Source organism: Pyxicephalus adspersus, chromosome Z (assembly GCF_032062135.1).
Source record: "Pyxicephalus adspersus chromosome Z, UCB_Pads_2.0, whole genome shotgun sequence".
Taxonomy (NCBI): Eukaryota; Metazoa; Chordata; class Amphibia; order Anura; family Pyxicephalidae; genus Pyxicephalus; species Pyxicephalus adspersus.
Window position 1 is genome coordinate 89,534,979 of NC_092871.1, and position 16,060 is coordinate 89,551,038.

The 16,060-nt window shown below is 41.0% G+C and overlaps 1 protein-coding gene across 3 annotated transcripts in view; it reads right to left on the bottom strand.

The window, feature by feature from the left end:
• Nucleotides 1-16,060, bottom strand: part of NHSL2 (NHS like 2) — a 68,507-nt gene that overhangs the window by 18,427 nt on the left and 34,020 nt on the right. For all 3 annotated transcript variants that reach the window (XM_072430993.1, XM_072430994.1, XM_072430995.1), the window contains exon 2: nucleotides 1,148-1,285. In XM_072430993.1, coding sequence (XP_072287094.1) covers nucleotides 1,148-1,285 — 138 coding nt within the window. The remainder of the gene's footprint in view (nucleotides 1-1,147; nucleotides 1,286-16,060) is intronic.

The following is a 16,060-nucleotide window of genomic DNA, read 5'->3' on the forward strand; positions in this document are numbered from 1 at the left end:
ATCTGTAGGCAGAGATGTAGGTTTGGGGTTCATTTTGGACATTTTCCTTATCATTGTCACCAAAGAATGTATTTTTCTGCTGGCAGTCGGTGTTATTATTGCCTGCCAGATACAAGTGGAAAGCTATAAGACTTTTATGGAGATAAACGAGTTATTCTGATGGCAGCCAATAAGAGTGCAATCGGGTAAATGCGGACTGTCAGTTTGCCCTAATACAGAGGCTGTGCCGCATTTCCTTTGTAGGAAAGCATTATAAAAGTAATGTCCGGCTTTTGCCAGGGCTCCTCTGTACTCTCCTATTAGGCCCTGGCATTGTGCTCCTACTAATTGGCAGATCAAATCACAAGCTGGAATTGCCCGCACTCTGCCCTATGGATCTTTTAAGGGCTAAGAGAAATGCACAAAGCACAGCAACCCATTACAAAGCAATCCAACCGATTTGTGTTACAACTACATAGCGGCTCCCACATCCATCTGGAGTGTAAAGGGGGGGCCCGGGGTAGGATTCCTCCTTCTCTTGCCAGGAGCCTCCTACGTGTCGGATGGCAGGTGGAAGCAATGCTTGAGTATTATAATAGAAAGTGTAAATGCATCAGCTGCAACTACAGCAAGGCAACAATATCCATGCCACACGCAGGAATGCAGCCTTATAGCAGAGGTAGGTGAGGAGCACTGTGGGTAATACACCTGGAATCATCAGCTGTTTGTAAAACATCCAACGTGTGTTTGGGAAATGTCCTAATAAAACAGTGCCCATTTCAGCTACTTGTACCTGCCATTCTGTAGACTGGGGCCCTGGAGAATATAGGGGCCTTGGGTAATTATTAGCCCTCCCCAAAACTGGCCTTGCCTTGTACAGCAAAGTTGGGAGACATTGGGTCTGATTTATTAAAGCTCTCCAAGGCTGGAAAAGATACACTTTCATCAGTGAACCTAGGAGAGCCCGCAAACCTGGAATGGAAATGAAAACATTTGCTAACAAACAGCAAATGACTTTTAAGAAATCCCTTCCATGTCTGCTGGATCACCCAGCTTCACTAATGAAAGTGTATAATCTCCAGCTTGGAAAAGATTTAATGAATAAGCTGAGTGAGCAGAGAGATAATATAATGAGTATGCTGCTGCTCTTTGTGGCATACTTCCCTACCTTGGAGTAAGCTCTGCAGGTTGAGTTCAGCCTCCTGATGCAGCTCCTCTACACATGGAGGTCGCTTAGAGGACAGAAAGACATTCACAGGTTGCTGCTGCCAGTTGCTTAGCTTGGCGTGGTCCACCGTAGGTGCAGCTACATGGAGAAAAAACAATACAAAGGTTAGAGATTGATCAATACATATTACCATCCATGGGGGGGCATTATTACTGTCTATGGGGTGGGGCAACTTCATATTTAAAACAATGGGGGGAGTGAGGCTCAATTTTTTAGGTTTAGGAGGGGGAGCTAAATACTATGTGTTCATAGGGGGGGAAGCAATTCCATAAAAACGGCCATGGTGGGGTATTAGGATGGATGGGCTCTATATTATTAGCCCTGGAAGGGGTTAGCAACTCCATGATTATGGCTATGGTGGGGCATATGGATAGATGGGAAATGGATGGGGCTCCATATTCTGGCCATGGAGGGTATGACTTTATGGGTGGGGGCTCCATATATTGGCTATGCAGCGGGGTACTCCCTATTAATGACCATAGTTTTCACATGAGATGTCCAAAAAGTTCAAAAAGATCTGACGGTCAGGTGTCCACATATTTCAGCCATAAAGTCTATATCCCTTTTTTTCCCAGAATCAGAAAGAAAGAAATCAAGATAAAAGGTCTGTAGGGACGGCAGGAACCTAATATATACAGTGTGGAGGAAACAAAAGAAAGGGGGGAATGACCGTTACATTCATTTATGAAGGGTGTGAATAAAGTTCAGGAGGGCAGAATTTTTTGATAAAAAGCCAAGAATAATAACACGGGGGCACGACCTCTATCCCCCACAAAGAAAGAACACAGAATGAGTTGAAGGGTGGAACAAACTCCCAGCAGATGGATTGAGTCAGCCAACAGTCAGTGAATGTAAACATGCTCGGGTTAAACATTTCTACATTAGAACAAAAAGATTGAAAGAATAAAAGAGGGTTTTACCCTTCCATATACAATGTTGGCTATAGCTGCACTGTATGACATAAAACTGTATTTGTATGATTAAAACAGATACAATGTTGTCGTGTGGTTTGGGCTTTGATCTTCCCAGGGAATTTTTGCACAATGTAATTGTTTCTGTATCCGTATTCATACTATATGAACAAACGTGTACTGACCTCATCTATATGATGGAGTTCAGGTGTCTCCAGTGAAGGGTTCTGTTATTACTATATCATATTAGTAGTAACAATGTATTTACCAGGTCTTTTCCTAATGCTATATTTAAAACAAAGAATTATTTTCATATATTATATATTGTAGATCTAGTTATTAGAAACTAAATCTGGATCCCTCATTCAGCTCTTCAGCAATAGATCGATGATCTGTCAGTGGCTGCAATCAACAATAGGTGACGATGACCCAAGCAGTGATCTGGTGCTGCATGGAAAATGCATTTTCCAGGTCTTCTCCTAATGCAATTTTTAATACAAAGAGTCTTTAGTTATACTTTTAGATTTAGCAATAGACCAATGATTTGTCAGTGGTATGATTCAACAATAGGTGACGATGACCCAAGCAGGGATTTGTTGTTGCATGAAAAAGGCTACAGCCAATCTGTGCGCACTCTTATACTTGGTAACAAAGTGTTTCAATGGCACCCATGACATCATATCCCATCCTATGAGGTTAAAAACATTCCTTGTTGGAGAATCAATCTTTGAACTTGACATACAAAGACATGGACATTTCTCCAACGATGAATGTTTCAGATTCACTGCTATATAAATAGACCCCTATGTGTTTGTATATTTCTATGCACTCCTGTGGAATCCTTTGTAGAAAATTGGGAAGGTCAGATGATGAAGATGATCGTTTCAGTTTCTGGACTTAGCTACCGCTAATGCCAAAAATTGGCTAAATTCGGCCATATTGGCCCAATGCCTTGTAGCCGACAGCTTGAAGGTGGTTGGTGGATTTTATGGGTTTAATGGGCTCTGGGTTACAGAATCTCCATTAGGGTACCCTAGGGTTCACAAAATAAAAACACTGGCCAGCCTTATTTTAGGCTTATTTCACAAAAGGAACCTGAAAATATAAAAGTTAAATAATAATTTCTATACAGCCACTGTTCACAAATTATAATCAATTACACAAATACAGTAAAACCTTGAATACATCAAACACAAAATTATAAAAACTAAATTAATCTGAACACATCCAAAATGAAAAACAAAAGATACACCCTCTAAAAAAATGTATTCGATATTCTGTTTTGCTGCAATCACTGGGCCCGTCCCCAATGCTAAGCATATGAGGAGTACAGAGGAAGGGAGGTGGAGTGCCAACAGATGGTCACTGTTTACACTCATATGTTGTATTAGGTTAAGTGTGGAGAAACAGCTTTCACAATCCATCTATTTCCTTCCTAAAACCGTCTTCCTAACACCTAGCAACAGAAAAGAAAATGAAAAGTTCCTCTTTTGCTTTAATAAAGCCTCAGAAGTCAAGCAAAAGTTTAATTGTTCATTCTGCTTATGAAATATATTTATATCCAATGATATATGAGAATTATGTAGAATAGCTGCAAAACATTGTAGATAGGCAGATGTTATCAAGAAAATTATCACGTGTCATATTATATGACCAAAACCACCCTCCCCCCCTTAATAATGAAGTTTCTGGCTATCATAGCTACTGTATGGCCGAGTCTATGAGGACCCCTCTCCAAATAATGGAGTTCCCGACCATCACACCAACCACATGACCAAAACCATGAGGACCCCACTCCAAATAATGGAGTTCCTGACTATCACACCTACTATATGCCCCAAATTAAAGGGACCCCCTTCAAATATTGAAGTTCCTGGCCATCACACCAAAAACATGACCAAAACCATGAGGACCTCCATCCAAATTGTGGAGTTCTTGACCATCACACCTACTATATGACCAAAACCATGAGAACCCCTCACCTAATAATGGAGTTCCTAACTGTCACACCTTCTATTTGACAAAAACAACAGGAACACTCCCCTAACACTTCCTAACACGTCCCTATTGGAACTTCTGCCAACACACCTACTATATGACCTTCCTCCTAATAATGGAGTTCCTGTCAACGAGAACACTGCTCTAACTATTGAAACACCTGCCCATTACACCTACTATATGGCTGAAACTATGAGAACCCCCTCCAAATGATGGCCACATTAGTAAGGTCAGCTACTGATATCACATCTTTTATTTGCCAAAACTATGGGCACCCCCCTCCTAATAATGGAGTTCTTGACCATCACACCTACTATATGGCCAAATGCACGTGGACTTCCTTTCTGATGGGGTTCAGGTGTCCCCAGTGAAGGGTCCTGGTAATCCTCCATCATACAAAGACGTTGTAGACAATTGTGCTCTTCCAGCCTTGTGGTCACAGTTTGGTGAAGACCCTTTTCTGTTCCCCCATAACTGTGCCTCAGGGTACAAAGCCAGCTCCATAAAGACATGGGGTCACCAGTTTGGTGTGGAGGAACTCGGGTGTCCTGCACAGAGCCCTGACCTCATCCTACTGAACACCTTTGGGGTGAATTGGAATGGTGAGCCAGGTCTTCCTATCTCTTAGCACCTGACCTCACAAATGGGGCAACAAAACCCAACATCTTGTGGAAAGCTTAGAAGAATAAGGGAATTTATGGTGGGGCAAATCTATTGATAAATGGTGAGGGGGTGATTTTAGTGACCATAATTTGGATAACGCCATATTAATGACCATGGTTTTGGAATGGGATTTCAAAAAAGCCTACAAAGTTTTGTGTCCGCATACTTCAGCTATATTGTGTATTCTACATTCTCTTTCATGCCTAAATGTTTGGTAATAGGTGAACTCTGGTGGCCCGCTGTTTTGTTATGTCACTTGGCCACCAGTGTTGAACCTGGAATTTCTTTTAAGCCAGGTAGGATGAAATTATTGGTGGGTGGTAGACCCTTTATTGTAAACCCAACTCATCAGTAACCACCATAAAACAGGCAGGTGGTCACCGAAAAGTGGTGCGCCCAGCTAAAAGGGGCTGGGGAGAATACTGGCCACGTTACATCATGGTTACAGCTCTATAGAACAAAATTGTGCTTTTGTGTTGCTTTTTCATCTTTGATTATTTGGTAATGTTTTACATTTCAGGGATAGCAGTTTACTTTAAGTGGTGATGACATTCACCTAGCTGTGAATGGGGGGGGGGGGCGTAGGAAGGTTCAAAGTGTGCCAATGCATGTGCCAATAGAGCGCTCACAGGGCCCCAAATCATTTCATCAAGGCTCACTGTTGGCTTTGTCTGCCACCAGACAGACACCAACCAGTCCAGGTAAATCACCTCACATATATGTATTGAATTCAGCCTTGAAAGAGATTACTTTCATCTGCAGTGTATTTTGGAGACGAGGGAATGAACACAGGACAACAACTGATAACAAGTATACTTGGCAGATGTTAGGATTTCACCTCTGCTGACTGTTACGCCAGGAAATTCGTTATTGCCAATATCCTGTGAGGATTTCAACAGCCCCCAGCATGTGGGACAAATATTCATAGCTGCATGGTCAGCTGTGTCCCCAGTTCAGGATCTCCTGTTTGTTCATCTCCTGCAGATCTACATTTCATTATTTGTTGTATGTTATAAAACAAATGTGACCCAAGAACAACATATTGCAGCCTCCCCACCTCTAGATGTAGTGCATGCATGTTTTTCTGCTGCTGATAACACAATTCCTGTCCCAGGCTGACAACGCTGCTTAAACTACAGAACAACTCCCACTGTTCCTATTCCACATTATGTAGTGCTCAGAGATAGCTGGGAACAACACATTCAGCACAGAACATTATCCGCTCACAAGATTATTAGCAGGATTAACTAATATTTTGAGGAAAAGAGATAACATATCAGTTTTAATTGTCTGTTTAACTGTCACTGTCAGGTTGCAAAACTATATTACAATACAGTGACAGGATACAACCTATTGCAAACAATGCTGCTGAAACATTTAAAAAAGAATAAAAATAGATAGATATATAAAAAGAGAAACAATAAAAATATTAATCCAATCACTGAGATACTATAAAAACTTTACCATTGCTTTTTTTAAACCTGCATCTCCTATTGAAATTGTTCCTGGTGATCCCGCTCCTTCCCCCTAAAAGGTGACAATGCTATGTCCCTGTCTCCCAGCTGTGCACCTGCATTGCCACATTCACAAGGATGCTCAAAGTCACCATTTAAATGGCTGGAGTGCATGCAATGGCTGCAAAGGATCCACAAGTAGTGTTGGGGTGCAGGAAATGAGTTGCTTTAAACAATTACAAAACAAAATCATTGTACTCTCCTTGTTTGCTGTATGATCAGTTCCAATATAACATCTATTAACACATTCACCTACATGATTTATATTCAATAATCAAATTTATATATCTGATTAGGATCCCTAAACCAGCCTATCCCATCAATATCCTCCCTGTTCCTTTAACAACCCAGTCCCTATATAATGCCAGCCTGCACACTCACAATGCTGGATAGGTGCTCATTCACCATGTGAATATGATGTGAATATAACGTATTACAATGTAATCACATTGTCTTCAGCTTTGGTTAGAAGATACAGAAGTTTCTATATGAGGACTAGTGAACATCTGTATGGGAATATACTTTCAGCTGACTAGAAGTGAGGGAAGAGATTTACATGTGTTCGGACTCTTTCTGTATGGCAATCCCACAACTCCAACCCCAGAAAAAAACTAATAAATACAATACCTATCTCCCAATTTATTTATCTATTATTCTATATATACAGAATAAGAATGAATGAAAAATTAAATATATATTATCATTGGGAGGAATATAAAAAGTGTGGTTGTTTTTATTACAGCAGTACTTGCCCTGTAGCACTCCACCTGCATGACGTTTGTATATTCTTGTATCTCTTGTATCTGTTCTTCTTCTCTGTATCTGTGTGTTTTCTTTGGACACCCTGGTTTTGCCCGCATTCCAAAAATATTCTGGGAATAAATTGACCTCTCTCCCAAAATTATGGGTGAATTAGAAAAATGTGGTCAGTGACTGGCCCTGCAGAGCCCTGGCGAGCCAGTCTTTTATTGATCGCTCAGACATCAATAAATCAATTCATGTTAGCTCAAGCGATCTTACCTCTCGGTGACTCAGCCTGTTCCTTAGAAGTGTCCACAAACTTGTGACATTTGGTGACAACTTTTCACAACACCGCCCCAACCACCATCTGGTAAGGAAGACCTACCCTGGGTTTGTGGTTAAGCATGTTGGGTATGTGTGTGGTTACATGTAGTTATATCTGGTTTTCTGTTGATTGCTGTAAGACATTGTGGATTCCACAGCAAAAATACACATTCAGTCCATCAAGTGGAGGTTAAAAGGATGTAGGATATGTTATTTTTACAAGTGTGGGTCATTTCCATAATGAACTTTATTTAAACATTGCTGTCCCAACACACAGAAAAAGTAGATATATTGCCTAGTTGATGTCATCAATCTGCTGCAGGCACAAGAAAGCATTTCTTCAGTCTTCTCCCAGCAGCAATCGGACTGCAACATTGTGTCAATGTAACTCCTCCCACTATCACATGATAAGACGGCAACATTGTATCAATGTAACTCCTCCCACTATCACATGAATTGTATCAATGTAACTCCTCCCACTATCACATGATCAGACCGCAACATTGTATCAATGTAACTCCTCCCACTATCACATGATCAGATGGCAACATTGTATCAATGTAACTCCTCCCACTATCACATGATCAGACCACAACATTGTATCAGTGTAACTCCTCCCACTATCACATGACCAGACAGCAATATTGTATCAATGTAACTCCTCCCACTATCACATGATCAGACACCAATATTGTATCAATGTAACTCCTCCCACTATCACATGATATTTCACAAAGCGGAGGATGCAGCAGTGACCAATTTCCAAAAACATTTCATCAAAACCAAATAACATGTAATGTTCAACCTATAGGAAAAGCCAAAAACGTAATTTTGTCTTCTTACCCCTAACATATTATGAATAACACAGGGCTGGGTTTTGTTATGGCAGAAATACCTTTGAATTACAAAGCAGACCTACTAGGGGGATCATTGTTTGATCTCAGAAAAAATAAATAAATAGCAGATGTAGCCGGTATTATTGCAGATACTCCTTGAGAAACCATTTTTACTTTAGGGCTCAGTCATCCTGAGCTGTGATGTTTTCAGTCTGCAAGCGGTTCAACTTGTACTCCATCCCTAATAACTAATGAAAATATCCCTGGGCTTTCAGTTCAAGAAACCAAACAGCTATCTGTGTCTGCTGGATGAGAGTAAATAGATACTGCAGAGGGCCTAGGGAGGTTTAAATAAAAATCCCTCTGCTGCAAACGGCCCAGTACGCCCCTATAACATGCCTCTCCATATCATAGAAATGGTAACCCTATAGCATTGGCCAATGTTTGAACAAATACTATTCTTGCAAGCTGATTTTATTCCACCAGGTATGAAAAATGCATTTTATTCCTAGAGGACTAAAGTCAGCTTGCGATAATAATTTTCTACTGTTGGTGGCGCTATGAAAGAAATATCAGCTCAGATTTTGGGAAAGTGGGTAAAAAGGGTCCAAAAGACTCCAATGAACCAATTCAAATAAAGAACTGGAGAAAGTATCTGAAATCCATCTTTCATCACAGAATGCCAAAGATATGGGTTTGTTCCTTTTGTTCCTAACTTAAGGTAAATAGGTGGAGCCATGCATAATATTAATTTCTGCTCCAGAACTGCCGGTGTACAGCTTGTATACAGAATTATATTATGGAACCATATTTTTAAGTAACATACAACTGTGGGTGTACATGCTTTTTTATTATTATTATTATTATTATTATTATTATTATTATTAATAAACAGAATTAATACAGCGCCAACATATACCACAGCGCTGTACATTATATGGGGGTTACAGATGGCAGACAGATACACACAGTGACACAGGAAAATTGGACCCTGCCCTGAGGAGCTTACAATCTAGGAGATTTCCCCAAGTATACCTTGGATTCGAATCATTACCCTGAAGAAGGAGGCACCGATGAGCCCTGAAACACGCTGTGATTTCTAATGATACATTTTAAAACAATAAATAAAGAGTAAAAGAAAATTCCGTGCAATGACTTTGGATGGGGGTAATGGGGGAGGTCTTTACACAGACTTCGCACTCTTTACTGGACTTGTGATAGTTTCATTTAATAGTAAGTAAAGGGAAACATTGCTAACCATATCAAGCTGGCCATAGACAATAGAAAGTCATTGCTCCTTCAAGATCTGATTTTCTCACCATTTTCCTCTCCTATTAACAGGTGCTCTAGTCATTCATGCTTTAGAACATAGGAGGAGGAATCGACCAATGGTTGAGGCCATTCAGAAAATATTAGGATTTTGGTAAAGTATTGTTTGGTCATTGTGTTTTCTACAAAAGCCAATTGAGGGCCACCATAGATGTTGGTCCATTGCCTGACCCAAACAAAAAGATCATTAGAAGGTCTTCTAATGGTTACAGGCACCTAAGTCACATGAATACACAGAGCTCATAATTCTGTTGCAACCATGTACCAGATAACCTCATATATCAGATTGAGCTGCTGCTTCCGAGTACAAAATGTTATCAACTGTTACTCAATGCCTAAAGTAAATACTTCTGCATAAATAAATCACCTGATATGTCACAGTATATAGCAACTATATAATATTTAAGAAAAGCTCCAACTTTGGGCATCAAAAAGCCATTCCATGACCTTGCCTAGGCTGAGATGATGCCATCAGTCTGCTACAGGCAAGTGGAAGTCTTTCCTTAGTCTCTTTTTCCCCAGCTGATCCAAAACATTATCTCTGTTGTGTTGATATAGCATTGATGTCTAGGAAGTAGATGGTAACCATAGATGATGGCTGAACCATGATGGCTCAATCTTTCTGGAGAAAAAAGGAGATAATGGCATTGCCAGGGGTGGTAATGTGACCTCTGTGAAAGGTAATAAAGACTTGGAAGTGTTAAGCTACGTACACACTTCCAATTATTATCGTTGTTAAACGAACGATCCTGCACGATATCTACGAACGATCGTATAGCACCGATCCTGTACATACAGATGACACGATCGTTCGTAGATATTGTACACACAATAGATACGATCGTTTGAGCGATAGAGGGAGTGACGTGTACGACAGGAAGTGAACGAACGTTCGTTCGTCACGCATGCTCAGCCCATGGACGATCAACGAACGATCGTACACACGAACGATGCTCAACGATCGTCGTGCAATCCGATCCGCCGGTCCGGTCGTTCATTTCCAACGACTTTCCTCGTTCGTCGGCGTCGTTGGTTACTTTTTTTACGAACGTTTTTTGCCCAATCGATCGTTCGTCGTTCGTTCGTCGTTCATTTTGAACGATAAAAATTGGAAGTGTGTACGCAGCTTTACACTTACAAACTACTCCAGTTGAAGTAGGAAGCACTTGGATACAGAGGTGTTGAGAACCATCTGGGAATCTGTTGCATGAGGTGTTTGTACAAATGATTTAGAAAGAGCATATTAAGCTGAAGGCTGAAGTGTGGTCATGCCCATGCCAAAGGAAAGCACATAGACCTGGGCACACCTAACAGTGTGTCTCAAGTGTTTGGAAGATCTATCTGGAGAGCTTCAGGCCTAGTGTGATATATCTATGCAAAAGGAAAGCATTAAAAATGGGGTACACCAATAAGAGTTGTTAAACCCAATTGAGTTCAGGATTTCCATCAACAAATCCTTAGTTTGTAGCACCAATGGAAAGTTCTTAGTATAAAGATAATAGGCTGAAGACCCAGTGTGGTTTTGTCCATGACAAAGCAAAGCATGTAAACTCAGACAAACCAAAAAAAAGGTTGCTTGACTGAAGAGTTTGGGAGATCTCTTTAGAGAGCTTCAGATTGTGGTGCTTATGGAAAGTCTCCAATAGATGAATCATACACTGGAAGCCTAATGTGGTCCTATCTATGTCCAATGAAAGCACATAGACTTGGGCAAACCAAAAAATAGGAGATGGACCAAGACCTTAGTAGGTCCATCTCAGAAACTTGAGATTGTGGTGCCTATGGAAAGTCCCTGGTAGAAGGATCAAAAGTTGGAGGTCTAGTGTGGCCCTAGCAAAATTAAAGCATGAAAACTCGGCCACACCAAAAAGAGTTGCTGAGCTCAACATTTTGAGAAATCCATCCACAGAAGTTCACATTGTGGTGCCTATGGAAAGTGCCTGGAAGAAAGATAATAAGTTGAAGGTTTGGTATGGTCATGTCCACGCCAAAGCAAAGTATGTAGACTCAGGCACACCAAAAAGCAGTGTTAGACCAAGAGCTTAGTAGGTCCATCTAGAGAACTTCAGATTGTGGTGCTAATGAAAAGTTGCTGGTGGAAAGATCATAAGCTGGAGGGCTAGTGTGGTCTTTCCATGTGAAAGGAAAGCACTTAGACCCAGGCAGGTAGAAATAGGTGTTGGACTAACAGGAGATCCACCAAGAGAGCTTCAGATGGTGGTGCTTACAGTAGAAGGGCTAGTGTGGTCATGTCCCTACCAAAGGAAAGTATGAGAACTTAGGCACACCTAAGCTGGGGACCTATTTAAATTCTATCTATGTCAAATGGAAGCATATAGACTTGGGCACACCAAAAAATAGGTGTTGGACCAAGAACTTAGTAGGTCCATCTAGAAAACTTCAGATTGTGTTGCTTATAGAAAGTCCCTAGTGATCATAAGCTGGAGGCCTAGTGTGGTTATATCATGTTAGGAGAAAGTGCTTAGACCTGGACACACCTAAAATAGGTGTTAGACCAAAAGTTTTAGAGTTCCACCTAGGAAGCTTACAACTGTGGTGCTATTGGAAAATCCGTAGCAGAAAGATATTAAGCTGAAAGCCTAGTGCGGTCTCATCTCCATGTCAAGGAAAAACACTTAGACTCAGGGACACAGAAAAGAGTTGTTGGGCTCAAGAGTTTGTGGGATCAATCTAGAGAGCTTTAGGTTGTGTTGCTTATGGAAAGTTGGTAGTTGAAAGATCATAAACTGAAGGACTAGTGTGGTCAAATCCATGTCAAGGACAAGCACTTAGACCCAGGCATACCTAAAATATGTGTTAGAACAAGATTTCTGAGAGCCACCTAGAGAGCTTTAGAACGTGGTGCTTATGGAAAGTATCTAGTTGAAGGATCATAAGTGGGAAGCCTGGAATGCTCCAACCAATGTCAAATGAAAGCATAAAGCTTGGGCACACCAAAAATGGGTGTTGGACCAAAGATTTGAGTGATCAGTCAAGAGAGCTTCTGTGTTTGGGGTTATGGAGAGTCTCTAGTTGAATAAGCTGGAAGCCCAGAGAGGTCCTGTCCATGGCAAAGGAGGAAAAAGGACAGATTCGGGTATACCCAGAAGGGAAAGTGGTTCAAGAGTTTGCAATACGCAACTGAGGATGTTCTTGTGAATGACATTTGGAGAAGAACTCTCATTTGTGGTGCAATTGTCACTAGAGAAGGTTCTCCATCTGTATGATCACCCCCATCCTATACATGACCCCATAACAGGGACAACAAAACATTCAGGCTCCCTATCAAGTAGTCCACAAATAATAATTGCCTAAATGGTGATTTCATCGGTAATAGCAGATCTGTCATTGAAGACGGCACGACGCTGGCGACAGTATAATATTGTGTCACCTTCCTGCTAATTTTCCTATGACCAATACGGGCAATGTTCCCATCTATAAATAAGCCCAACAGTGCCGAAATGAGCTACCTTAAAGTATTTATTTGTCAAATGTATTCTCAGAATTAACACAATAGAGCCAGCAACTCTCCAAGTATCCATGGAAACTGTGCAGCCTGAATATATGCCCACTTATATCTATACACAGACTGTACAAACATGTCAATCCTCGCCGCACATCGCTCGCACGGGAAAAACAAGTTAAAATTACGGTCTGTGCTAAGCTTCATTGAGCAAACATGCAGCAAAGTACACAGCAAACACTCTTGTATGTTAACAGGACGCTAGACAACAATTTGGTAGGAAAATGCCCATTAGGGATGAGCGGGGGGAAGGAGACCACATTGATTTTGTTACAAAATTACTTAAATTTGTCTGAAAATGTTCTTTCTGTCAATAGATAACCAGTAAATTTATAAGACTAGGGAGTTTTTATTTATTTTGCACAAAACCAGGTCTAGGAAATCATTGTGAACACGGCATATTTTTGATTGGGTAAGCCCAGTCGTTGTTCTTTCCCTCCCCCAGCACCCACAAAATAATTTTAACACGTCTCCCCCACTCTTACGGTGGAACTAAACCCAAAAGTGCAAAAAAAATAAAAATAAATACACTTATCTTAAATCATGCAGGGCAGTCTGATCCACCCGGAGGTGTCCTGCATCAGGTCCCGCGTCGTCCCAGCATCTGTCCCGGAGCCAGCGCTCCAAGCGCCGCCATCCTCTCTTCTTCTTCTTGTTCCTCATTCTACGTCAACCGACACAGGTGCGAGATTGGGTGACATAGGATGAAAACAAAAATTTTTTACTCTATGTACAAAAAGAACATGCGCTGAAGGAGCGCCCAAGAGGCTTTGCGCTCCTGTTCATTCTCGACCAAAGTGATAGAAAGCTAGAGGGCGGTGCTGCACCTTTTTTAAAAAAAAAGGGTGTAGCACTTAAAAAAAAACAGAATTTTTACCTTACCCTACCCTTGTCTACCCTTTTATGTAAAGTAAAAATTCTGAGTTTAGGTACGCTTTAAACATCTTCAAGCCCAGATCTATTTGCTCCAAAATGTCCTCTAGTAGATACTCATTACCCCCCTTCCTGAAGATTACTCTCTACTCTTACACATCCCCGACATCCCTTTAGACATACATGCTTCTCTTTCTGTAATCAAGCAACACATCTATACCACCAGTGGCCAGCAGGGGGAGATCAAAAGTACAGAATGAAGCTGCATGGCTAAAGGAATGCAGGGGATGCGTTCTTTCATATAAACTCAATTTTTCTAAGGGCACCACTGCCTTCAGACAATCACTTTCTAGGGTTGCTCATCTGATCCCTACACTGAATCCTACCATTAAACACCAGGAAAAAAAACTTATTTTTACCTCCCCATAACCTTCAATGAATGTAGCAACATTTCCCTACAAAATTTATTTTTTAGCAAAATTTTAGGGAAATGATAACTCTTGAAGCCCAGATGGAACCACATAGAACTGTAATTCAGTCACACTGCATAATAAATATGCTTTTTAAATTTCTTCTCAGCTAACTGCTGCAAAGTTCTGTTCTGACAATGTAACACACACAAAGCAGTGCAGATCTCCAATACCCCACCCTGGTCACTCCTATAATCTACAGCCCAGCTCAGAGCAGAAATAAGAGCAGCGGTCTGTTGGAAGATTCTGACTGCAGCGGTCTGACTCTCCTATGTGTTGGCTGTAGCAAGTATTTATTGAAAGTTTTAATCAGCAATTATTAATCTGCCTTACAGTAATAAATGAAGAGGGTCCAACTAGGCTTCAATGTTTTCCCATGACATTTCCCCAATAGAACATTTTGCCTTTACCCAGATCTGTGTGAGCTTTTTATGATTCTCTCACAATTTTTTCTTTTACTGTAACCCAGGGGTGTTATTTAGGTGAACTACAGCACTGGCATTTCCAAACATACGGCATAAATGAAGATAGAACTTTTACATACTCAGAGTAATGCAGCACAAAGGAGGCATTTATGTTATTTCAGAGCTGTTAAAGGCACAGCATGGCTCTGTGTAAACATATAATAGAAGTCAGGGTCAGCTCTGAGCAATAGATCAACTCAGAACAAACACAGCAAACATCTGCACTCCCAGTGATGTGAGCACCCAGGCTTGCTATGGATATCCATGCAGATCCCTGAATCCTGAGATGGAGAAAGCTTTGACCGGGGTAGGATGTGCAATGGATGCACAATGTGACAGATAACACAGGATGCATTTTATCACTTATAGCAGATAAATAAGAACTTCATGTAATATATTTTTATGGGGATATAAATATGATAAAAAGGATTGCTTCATAGAACAGGGCATGGTCTGTACTGTACATATTTGTCTTTGCTGTCAGTGGGTGGGATCACTGACAATTATTGAACATCTGTACCAAGCTTAAGTTCATGACCTTGTGCAGAATAAAAAGAGGGAATACTGACCAATCAGTTATACTGCATACAAACATGCTGAATGGAAAGCAGGGGATGAACACTGTATAGTCTGCTGCTGCTCTTTCACTGCCCAATCAGCAGGCAGGAAGTGGGAAGAGGACATTGTGTTTCGTGTAATATCTAATAGTGTAATAGAGAAAGCAGTATGATTCACCTTATCTGTAGTAAAGTTGTGTAGATCTCATAGCTGTTTGAAGAAAAATGCAAATCATTTTTTATGTATTCAATGTATTGTTTAGCTAAAAAAATACTTGCCTTAACACACTGTGACACTCATCATTCAGCTGGGTTTTTTTCTGGGTTTCCATGCCACTCCCTGCATGACATGGATGCTTTCTATTGGCTGTCCAGTGGCAGGATCCCTCTCTAGGTGTCCATGCAATTCCCTGAATAATAGATGCTTTCTATTGGCTGTCCAGTGGCAGGATCCCTCTCTGGCTGTCTATGCCACTCCCTGCATGACATGCATGCTTTCTAATGGCTGTCCAGTGGCAGGATCCTTTTCTTGGTGTCCATATAACTCCCTGCATGACATGGATGCTTTCTATTGGCTGTCCAGTGGCAGGATCCCTCTCTGGGTGTCTATGCCACTCCCTGCATGACATGTATGCTTTCAATTGGCTGTC